Genomic DNA, 11,414 nt, shown 5'->3' with positions numbered 1-11,414 from the left:
AATAAATATAGACATTATTAGACCAGAAATATCCCGAGTTAAAGGCTACTGTAGCTGAGCGCTGTAGGGATTGTGGTAATCCTGCAACAGCTTGTTTTACCAACAAAGCTGCTGTGAAGACCGAGATGCCGCTATATAACGTGAGAAGGTCAAATCAAAGAGTCGACGAGGGAAGAAGTGCGTTATTGGCTCCTTTCATACTATTGTTAATACATCACAGCACCGTCTAAACTCTTGTGTTTAAAAAGTCATCAGTGAGGCTGAAAAACTATTTAATCGACAACCTCGCAATAAGAAACCCATTAAAGACGCGGCAGAGACGCACATTGTTTTCCTTAATAGACCAGAATGCAATGCAGCTGCAAGAAATAATGCATTTCGACCAAGAAGGAGCAAGAAGGAGGTGTGTCATTGTGATGTTTGCTGCTCTTCTCTTCCTCTTTTCTTGTGGTCTCCTATGCTTCAGTTTCTTTAAGAGAGATAAATTGTATAGTTTTATGCCAATATATTGAGTTGACATTAAGGCAAGCAGTTTAGTTACTTTGTCATTTGCACAGTGCTGCAGACGGATGTAGTGGGTTGGATTGTAATGTGGCTGATGAACTGTAAATGAGATGTGAGATTTATTATCAGTGTTGACAAAGATTGTCTGATTATTTGTTCTTTTTTTTTTTTTACTGACCATTTTTCCTAAATAAATGATTTCTTCTTTTTTATTGGTACTAAACTACAAAAGAGGGAAATTTGTATGGAAATGGTAAAACCTCATCAAGTAAACTTGAAGATCTCTATGTCGATGCAGGACTGTGCTGTAACGTGCTAACATTATGGTTACAAACACAATAAGGCCTAAATGCACAGAGCGTCTGTTTGCATTCATATACACATACAAGCAAATGGGAAGATTTATCTCAGTCTTATGGTTAATCTAGGTAAGCTTGAACCTTAATATTATTCGTCATGTTCGGACAAAGTCAGCACCTCTATCTAAGTGGCCAAACAATTTGTTATTGCTGGTTTTAATTTGATTGTTATTGCTGTATAAACCACTTAAATCATGGTATAAACTTAAATGATGGGCCTTAAGGAAACACAAAGGCCTTTATTGTTTCAGTTTATATTATGCTTACATGGTGCATTGTACCAATTTAAGTTTAGCTTAATCAAGTTACCACAAATACTGATCACTAACCAATACACAGGGCGAGGCACACAGCTTATTTTTGCCCCCCCAGGACCTCTAGTGGGTTAATCCAGCCCTGGCTGAGATGATTGAAGTGTTTAAACCAATACTCAAAGCAACCTGGTTAACAACAAAGCCCCAAATCACCTGCTGTTGTGAGATGAGCTCTGAATCTATCACTGTATTATAACATCCGTGCTGCAGATTATCAAGTTTAAGAAATATGGCACAAAATGAGCAGGTCAGTTTTGCCCAGTGCCCGTCTTGAATCCTTTGACAACGCGAGCCAAACGCAGTGCCAAACAGAGTGCCATCTGACGACGATGACTCGCCAAAATGGAGAGCAAAGGACGGCTCGCCCACATTAAAAAATGTTTGTTTAAAAGGTTCAAAGTGGCATAAACCTGCAGTCAAAATATATCTGTTCAAGTGAAATCAATGTGGTCCACACAGATTTCCTTGAAAAGTTTATTCATCCCAGTATTACATCACAATGGTCTGATTCATCTGCATGCATTATACCTATGGGCCAAATCTACCATTAATCAGTTAACATTATTTTGGGGGTGGATAATTTAACTTAAGAAAACACACAAGAGTCTGTCTGATTTACTTACAGTCCTCTACTGTTTGCTCTCCGGTAATTGGGAAATAACATAAACACCGACATCAAGTGAAGCAGGGAAAGTTGAGTGACAGAGTCCAGCACATGTCTCTATCTGCTGATTATTCAAAAACGTTCATAAACAGCAAAAGACATTGTGATATGTCGATAAACCTATATCTTGTAACTGACAGTTATTTAAACAAATAGACAACATATATCGTAAATACAGATACAGCAACACAGATGTCTTGCTGCAATATGAACCGACTGCTGTGACGTATTGTACTGTGTTTGTATTTGCCTAAACTAAATAATATAACTAATGTATACTGATGCAAACGCTCTAGGTGTTTGCATGTTACCAAACGTCTTGTTAGGTTTAAGTTTAGTGTCAACCCAACTAACATTCACACACTTTTCAGCCCAGGCACAGATATTTTCACCAATGTTTACACTTCAGGGCCTCTTGCACTTTAAGCTCAGGTCTGTTGGTCAATACTCCAGGCCAATGCACACACAAACACACTTTTTGTCCCTCCTCCTCCTCCTCCTCCTGGACAGAGAGCTTTTTTTCTCAGCACTGAAGTCAGACGCTGTTCAGTGGAAGTTTGGTCATGTCTGGACTGCAGGGTGTTGCACTGCTGCTGCTGTGGGGCAGCGCCTGCCTCTGGCTGCCCGGCCTGGCCCGGGGGGCTCTGGTCATCTCCGGGGGCCATGAAGCTCTGCAGGTAACTTCACACACTGACCTTTTCTGAGCCTAATTTGGAAACCACATTGTTTTATACGAAAGTATTAATTTTCTCTGGTGGTTCCTGATTTCACCAAATTATCTCTGCACAAAGTAGTTTGGAACTTAAATGCTACTTGGTTTTACTATCACATTATGCCTTCTAACTTCTGCTCTTTGTACGTATATACGACACAGAATGTAATGCTGTTTTTTGTGATAAGTTGGTTCATGAAATGCTTATCTTGGCATCTGCTGTATTTGTATTTCAGGAGACAAGAGGAGCTGCCAAATCACTGCAGGTACTTGTGAGAAACAATTTAAAGACGGACAGTCCTTTTACATGAAACTATAAATGTTGTTCCAAAGTGTGAAATATGTGAAAAAATAAACTAGGCTATGTTGATAATTCATATTATTTGGTAGCATGATGCAACAGTGGCCGATAAAATTGCCAGATTTGCGCAGTCTTGATTTTCCAACTGCAAGAAGAATCTCCCTTTTCTTTTTTCTTTGTTACAGAAAAGAAGTACGGCTGAGGCCACGGTAAGAAAACAATCTGTTAGTATTGTTTGTATGTATTGATGATGATGGTGATTAGAAATATTCAGTTCAATGCAACTTTATTTATCCTGTAAGGGTAACGGTATGCAAATAAAAGAAAAGCAGCAAATTAACAGAGCAGAACAGAAAAAGATAAGGGAAGAATGATAAACTCTATTAATCAATATATCGGTGCTTCTCTGGCAGATTGATAAACAGGTCATAATACTGTCAATACAACGATTGAGAATAACTAAATTAACTGAAAAGGAGTTTAGTTTTCAAATTGCCACACTATCCCTGGATACAGCACCCAGGTTGACTCACCGAATCGCTCTCACACAACACTCCCAATGTGGAATCAGTGACGTAATGCCCTTCAAAAAAAAAAAAAAAGTCAAAGTTGTGTTATGGTTTTCTTTGGCAGCAGTCAGGATAGCATGCTGTTTACTGGACCCAGGTGCAGTTCAGTTTGAAACCACAGCAGATCTTACAGTGCTTCATTGTGTAAAACTGCTGTATGTGAAATGCTTGTGGTAGAAGGCTTTCACTAGTGTTTCAATCGCTCCCTGTCCTTCTGTCTCAGGTGGAGGTGTACAGCGTGAAAGTGGACTGCACGGTGATGTCTCGTTTCGCCCACACCGTCATGACCTCCAGGGCTCTGAACAAGGCAAACTCCTCACAGGAAATCTTCTTCGAAGTGGACCTGCCCAAGACGGCCTTCATCGTCAACTTCAGCATGTCAGTCAGAATATAGTACATGTGACTATTGGAATAGATCCTGTGTTTCTTCACCTTTTGACAAGTGTCTTTGTTCCTCACAGGGAAATTAATGGTGAGGTGTATGTTGGGGAGGTGAAGGAGAAAGAGAAAGCCAAGAAACAGTATGAGAAGGCTGTTTCCTCTGGACAGACCGCTGGACTGGTCAAGTGAGTCATAACACAGAATGAAATACGCATTCAAAAAAGCATACTGCATCTAAACTTTCACTGACTTAGGGCAGATCGTGTTGACATGAGAGGCCGTCATTGGTGTCTGTGTTTCATCACAGGGCCTCTGGGAGGAAGATGGAGAAGTTTTCCGTGTCTGTCAACATCGCAGCTGAAAGTAACGTGACTTTCATTCTGACCTACGAGGAGCTCCTTCAGAGGAAACTGGGCCATTATGAGATTCTGACTCGAGTTAAACCCAAACAACCGGTGCAGGAGTTTCAGGTGAATCCATGTTCATGTTCAAATCTCTCTTCAGATATTCTGAATGTGTGGTTTACCTTACAAATGATCCCTGCCTCTCTCTCTTTCTCTCTCTCTCTCTCTCTCTCTCTCTCTCTCTTTCTCTCTCTCTCTCTCTCTCTCTCTCTCTCTCTCTCTCTCTCTCTGTGTGTGTGGAGACAGATTGTGACAAACATCTATGAGCCTCAGGGCATTTCTTATGTGGATGCCCATGCAACCTTCCTCTCCAATGAGCTGCTCCCCCTGGTGAAGAAAACAGTCTCAGACAACAAGGTACACGATACAACAGGCCTTATTAAAGAAGTTGACTCTGATCCGTCTTGCAGATCCTCACTTATTTTTCTCCACATTCAATAAAATGATTGATCTAATAAACAAGAGTAAGCTAAACTAGTCGTATCGCTATCCCTTTGTCAGGCACACATCTCTTTCTCGCCAACTATGGAGGAGCAGAGGAAGTGTCCAGGTTGTGATGGAACGCTCATCGACGGAGATTTTGTCATCAAGTATGACGTGAAGCGAGCAAACAGCCTCGGGGACGTTCAGGTCAGCTGTCACTAAATACTCAGTATCTGCTGATGAATGCACATTTGAATCAGGCTTCACATGTAAAACTATGCAGATTCACTGTAATGTTGTTTTTCTGGAGGCTGAGTTGTATAATAAAATTGAGAAATTGACAAATGTGAAATGAATCAACAACATTTTAGAGGGGGAAATTCTTGCAGTTTTTTGCCTTTTCATTCTTTCGTGTACATTACTGCTCTTCATTGATTCTCATCCCTTCAGATTGTGAACGGATACTTTGTGCACTTCTTTGCTCCCCCTGACCTGCCCAGAGTCCCAAAGAATGTGGCGTTTGTGATTGACAGGAGCGGATCAATGAGGGGAACAAAGATAGAACAGGTGAGAGACCGTTCCGACAGTTAATGTGTCACCGATTTATTGAGGCCCGCATGCACACATTTTGACCTCTGACCTTCCTTGCAGACACGACAGGCATTGCTGACCATCCTCCTAGAACTCCACGAAGAGGACCACTTTGCCCTCATCCAGTTTGATCACAGGATTGAATATTGGAACGAATCACTCACCAAAGCAACAAAGGAAATGGTGGCTGAAGGCATGAATTATGTCAGACAGATATTCGAATATGGAGGTTAATAGAAAAATAAGTCTTACAACTTTAATGCTAAATGTCATCTAAACTCCTTAAATGATAGAAATACACTCTCATACTAAACATTTTATGATTTGTTGTGTGTTTTCCTTCAAGGAACCAATATTAATAGTGCAGTGTTGAGAGCCGTGGACATGCTGGTCAAAGACAGGCGGGAGAAGAAGCTTCCAGAGAGGAGCGTCGATATGATCATTTTACTGACTGATGGAATGCCAAATTCTGGTGAGCATGCAGAGTGTGTACATACTGTAGGACCCACTGTATATTTGTGTGAGTGCACATTTGATTTATGTACTTTCTATTTAGCATTCAATTCCCGCATGTTGTATCTGTGCCTTTGAAGGAGAGACTTCCCTCCCGTCCATCCAGAGAAATGTTCATTCTGAGGACCTGAGGAAGATCCTTTTAAGATTGAAAAGTTGAACTAAAAAAAAAGTGAATTAACACAAACCTTTAGTGTGCTGAATCCCCTACAGATTTGTGACTGCAGCAATTTGATACACAATATAAATCAAAGTTTGAAAAACCTTAAGTTGAGTAAGTTGAGTAACTTAAGTCTTGTTTAAACTGCTTGCTGTCATTATATGCTCACACATAACACTTGTGTGCCTGCTTGTGTACATGTAGGGGAGTCCAACCTGAAGACGATTCAGGAGAATGTTCAGTCTGCCATCGGAGGAAACATGTCTCTGTTCTCTCTTGGATTTGGAAACGATGTGGATTACTCCTTCCTGGATGTGATGAGCAAACAAAACAAGGGAGTGGCCCGCAGAATCTTTGAGGGTTCAGATGCAGTCCTTCAACTTCAGGTGGAGCCTCAAGGCTATGAATATATTTTCAAACCAATTCTTTAAGATTTTTGTTAAATGTAAATAATACCAGCTAATGTATAGAGATAGAGTGCTGCAGGAATGTGTCCTAAAACCCTAAAGCAATTCCTTTTCCCTCACCTTTTCTATTTTGTAATGTTTTTTTTATTAGATGCCTCAAATAAGGTCTGTGGTTAACACAAGCTGAGGATATTTTAATGTTTTGTTCTGCGAAATAAAATACGTCAGTAAATAACCCTCTTTTGAATGTTGAAGCTTTTACGTGTCTTAAAAAAGGCAGTTGCTAACAGGTGGCTGAATGGGACTACTAAACACTATCACACCGACTAGTCCTCCTTCACAGCCAAATTATGTATTCTCGAAATCATACGACCGTGGTGTAGTTTGTTTAAAGGCTAACGTTAGCTTTTTACTTCTGCTGATTGTATTCACCCTTTAAATATCATAAAAACTGGGTTCATTTGTGAAAGTTATCTTGCTGAACAAAGCGTGTAAGTATCGTGACCGTGGGTTTGCCACTGAGCTTATTTTCTGCAGAAATCCAAAATGCAATCCAAAAATCACATTGACTTTTTGTCAAGGGAACCAGTGCGATGCTTACTTCATTGGTTGGCCAACATGTCATCCTTGCAGCAGTCTATAAATGTCACATTCTTCTACAATTGTGTAAAAAACTATTTTAGATACAATAAAAACTAGTTATATAGAAATGTTTTACAAATGCATGTAATTCAATGTATGTCTGCATTTGTTCCAGGGTTTCTTTCAGGAGGTGGCCAGTCCTCTACTTTCAGAGGTGGATCTGCGTTATCCTGACAACGCAGTGGACTCCCTGACTACCAACCACTACACCCAGTTGTATAACGGCTCAGAGATCGTGGTGGCCGGTCGGCTGATGGACAATGACCTGGGCAACTTCATGGTGGAAGTGTTCGGCCAAGGGGTGAGGAGAAGGAAATGGCAGAAATTTAGAGACAATGCTGAGTTGGAGGGAGGACGTGTGTTTATTACTCTGTTTATTTACAAATCCTCTTTTTTTCTGCCCTATAGTTTGAGGAGGACTTCACGGTGCAGGGCCAGGCCAGTGCTTTGGACTGGGACGTGATGTACCCAAATGAGGAGTACATCTTTGGGGATTTCACAGAGCGTCTATGGGCGTACCTCACCATCCAGCAACTACTGGAGAAGAGGTCTGTTATTCAGTAATTTCACTTAAGCTGATACCTGGATTCACCTGACATCTTTGTTTCCCATTGGTCGCATGACCACCTTGTTAATGATACTTTTTGGGCACTGTGCTTCTCCCCACCAACTGAGGGCCCATGATTAATCTTGTATTGTTAATTCATAGATTCCGTTGTGGTTTTCTGAATGTCAGTGTCATATGTGGCAACTTTGGTACATTTTCCTTCTTGCAGCAAGAGTGGAGCCCCAGACGAGAAAGCCAACGCCACAGCCAAGGCCCTGGACATGTCTCTGCATTACAGCTTCGTCACCCCCCTCACCTCCATGGTGGTCACCAAGCCTGATACTGAGGACGGACCAGGCAGCCCTCTCATCGCTGATAAACTGACTGAGGGTGAGGGAGGAAAGAGAGGGTTTCAAAAGTGATAACTCTGCAGGCTTTCCTGATCATGGCTGCCGTCAAGCTTTTTCTCTGAAAAGCAATACTGTAATACATTCACAAGCAGTACTGACTATTTTATTCATGTTTTCAACATATTATTTATTCAACTTGTCCATCTGTTGTTGTTTTTTGACAGAGCAAAGACAAGCGGCAGAGAGAATGTGTAAGACAGTTTTTTTTGTAACCATATAGCATAAAAATATAATTCTGGGATTAAGTCAATTCACCGTATTGCTTTCAATTTTAAATTGAATTGTTCCTTTTTCTAGCACATCGATATCGACCTCCTATGAATGCACCCCCTATGTATTATCGCCCGGCAACACCCACATATTTAGGTAAGTACACTTTAAGCAATGGCAGCTGCATGGCTCTGGGGATGGCGATGTCTGTCAGTTTGTCACGACAGACATTAGATAGATTGCCAAGAAATTTATTGCAGACGTTCATGGTCCTCAGAGCATGAGTCCTGATGACTTTGGTGATCCCTGACCTTTTAATTAGCGCCATCATCAGGTCAAAATCTGTACCTATGTAGTGAAATATCTCATACTTGATAGATCCAATACCATAGTTTATGACCAAACACCTGCAAAACAAATGACATTCCCATCAAATTCAACTGTATTTTCTGATTAGCGCATGCTAACGCGCTAAACTAAAATGGTGAACATGATAAACATTACACCTGCTAAACATCCGTGTATTAGTATGTTGATGTTTACTAACATGCTGTTTTTTTTAGCAAGAAGCACCACTGTGTCTATATGTGCAGCCTCACAGAGCAGCTAGCGTGACTGTAGACTGTTAGTCTTGTTGACATGTTGTCATCAGCAGAACAAACTAACCTCCATTGTGTTTGTTACTGTCATTCTACTGGTGTCACCCGCAGTGGATGGAGATCCTCATTTCATGATAGAGCTCCCTGACCGAGAGGACGCACTGTGTTTCAATATCAACGATAAACCAGGAACCATTTTCAACCTGGTCAGAGACCCAACACAAGGTCAGCCTTGAGTCCTGATTATCATCATGACTTTTTTACCCCTTGACTTTTCACTACACATGTGGACTCCTTGTAGTCTGGGATTTTGGACACTTATGTGTTGGTAAATCATACCAAGCAGTTAAAAAGTGAGTGACTGAATCCCACGTTGTTTCCTCAGGTATTTTGGTCAATGGCCAAATCATCGGAGACAAGAAGATTGCTCCTGATGGTAAAGTTAACACCTACTTTTGCCGTTTTGGCATCGTCCACCGGACTCTGGGGGTGAGGCTGGAGGTGAGCACTCAGGACATCTCAGTGCTCCAGGACGGCAAACGGGTCAAATTGCTGTGGTCTGATACAGCTTCTGTCAAAGGACCCAAGTAAGGAAGTCAAAGAGATCTATCTCTCTACATGTGAAAACTAAAATCCAGTTCAAGATGAATAGTTGTCATCTCCTTCCCCTTATTTCTCCTCCAGCGTGGATCTTTTCTTGACCAAGGATCGCAGCCTAACAGTAACTCTAAAGGATTCGGTCAAGTTTGTCATCCTGCTACACAAAGTGTGGGCGAAGCACCCGTACCACCGGGACTACTTGGGTTTCTACACCCTGGACAGCCACCTCCTGTCCCCGACTGTTCACGGCCTGCTAGGTACAACATGACACACATAGATTGCATGTTTTAAAATTGAATAGCAGGTCAAAACAAGTGATGTGGATTGCATTTCTGAATTCCATGGATGGATTGCCGTTATATCCGTCACTTTGTTTGGGGATTGGCCCGATGTTGATTTACTCAGAGGCTAAGCAGAGTACTTCATTTTATAGTTCGCTTTGTAAATAGTACATTTGGCAAGTCATAATCGTGAACATTTGACAATTGCACATTGTAGTTCCAGCCCAGACAGAAGTCCACCTCATTGTGCACCCACTTAGGAAAATATAAAATAAGAAAAGTGAAAGAATCTGCCATCTAAATCTGCAGCTCCCCTCTGCTTTACAGAAATAAGAACATTGTTTTTATTTGTGGCTTCAAATTAAACTGGACAGTTTCCCTATGTGAGACCTTAAAATTGTACAAAACAGGACTAGATTTACTTTACTTCACAAACACTCACAGGAGGAATTTCCTGTGGGGATTTGTCAGATTTGATGATTTTTTGAAGGATTTTCTAAACAAGATCTGGTTTAAAGAAGTTACTAAACCGAAGACATAATCAAACAATTGTCTACATGATTCATGTTTCATATAGTATAAACAGAGGGATACAGTATAACAGATAGTTGGCATTTACTGGTGGAGAATTACAGGGCCTGAATGATTTGATTCTAAAATGATATTTACTTTAAATGGTGGTTTGTCCTCCAGGTCAGTTCTACCACGGGGTTGAATATGAGGTGTCAGACCTGCGTCCAGGTGAAGTCCCAGAGAAACCGGACGCCACCATGTATGTGAAAGGACAGGAGCTCAACGTGACCAGGTATACTACACCTACATGCACAGATACGTGTGCCCCATCTCAGCGTGGAAGAGTTTGCATGCAATGTGTGTCCTAAATGAATAACTGGGTCTGTGTGACGTTTCTGTCTCGGTCCACAGAGGCTGGCAGAGAGACTTCAGGAGGGATGTGAAGAGAGGAGAAAACGTTCCCTGCTGGTTCGTTCACAGCAATGGAACCGGCCTCATCGACGGAGAAGCAACGGACTACGTTGTGTCAGGCCTTTTTAAAACAGTTTAAAAACAGGTTAAGCATCCATGTCTACCACAGAAGTAATTAACTTGAATTCATACAATAAATATTCAAATCTGTCTGTACTTACAACCATGAATGCTCTGATATCTTGTACCCAAAGGCAAGCAGGCTTCATTCCCAGTATTGCATCGACAATTTCACAGTTTCTATCAGTGTAGTTGCTGGAATTATAAAAAAATGGTAAGTAACACTGTTCCAAAACAGTGAGAGGAACTGAGAGTGAGCAGAATCACTTGTACTACAATAAATGGGACAGTTCTTTGCGATGGACTCAGGCTGGACTTATTCATTTCATCTCAGTGTTTCATTGTTCCCAACATTGTCCAGCACAACAGATAAGATCGTTAATCTTTGTCATTTTTGAGAATGTCCAATAAAAACCCTTATGATGACGCTGGCACATCTGGCTTTACTGAATTGGTACAGTTAAGGAGTTTGCTAATGTCAGGAGCTAAGATATAAAGTGGGATCCAAAGTGTTTCCAAGCAGTGCAACTCTGATGACTGTGAGGTCTACTGTAGGACTCCTAAACCACATGATGCCAAATATATTTCAATCAGGGGGGACTTTATTAGAATTTAACAATGATTTATTATACATGCATAAAATCTGAACAGTGCAAAGTCTTTGGCCATTGGACTCCATCCTGAAGTAATATAGCCGAGGGTAGGGATGCTGAGGTCAGATAAGGCCTAATCCCCCCTGGAGTCCAGACACTGGTGGTGGTGGTGGTGATGAAGGGAGT

At 41.3% G+C, this 11,414-nt stretch overlaps 1 protein-coding gene across 1 annotated transcript; it reads left to right on the top strand.

Annotated features, from left to right (window-relative positions):
- Window positions 1-2,234: 2,234 nt before the first annotated feature.
- Window positions 2,235-10,912, top strand: LOC142954666 (inter-alpha-trypsin inhibitor heavy chain H3-like). Its single transcript, XM_076095823.1, has 22 exons — window positions 2,235-2,518; window positions 2,790-2,819; window positions 3,040-3,063; window positions 3,647-3,801; window positions 3,885-3,989; window positions 4,112-4,274; window positions 4,455-4,565; window positions 4,710-4,838; window positions 5,082-5,198; window positions 5,283-5,451; window positions 5,569-5,694; window positions 6,100-6,281; window positions 7,060-7,245; window positions 7,353-7,492; window positions 7,721-7,881; window positions 8,066-8,092; window positions 8,199-8,267; window positions 8,822-8,935; window positions 9,096-9,297; window positions 9,395-9,567; window positions 10,285-10,396; window positions 10,516-10,912. Exons 1-22 carry the CDS (start codon window positions 2,405-2,407, stop codon window positions 10,652-10,654), a joined length of 2,748 nt encoding a protein of 915 aa, XP_075951938.1. The 5' UTR covers window positions 2,235-2,404; the 3' UTR covers window positions 10,655-10,912.
- Window positions 10,913-11,414: the final 502 nt, after the last annotated feature.

This window comes from Anarhichas minor, unplaced genomic scaffold (genome assembly GCF_050575085.1).
Source record: "Anarhichas minor isolate MPS153535 unplaced genomic scaffold, ASM5057508v1 ptg000021l, whole genome shotgun sequence".
Classification (NCBI taxonomy): Eukaryota; Metazoa; Chordata; class Actinopteri; order Perciformes; family Anarhichadidae; genus Anarhichas; species Anarhichas minor.
Note: the sequence above shows the minus strand (reverse complement) of the source record. Positions and strands in the feature narration are given on the sequence as shown.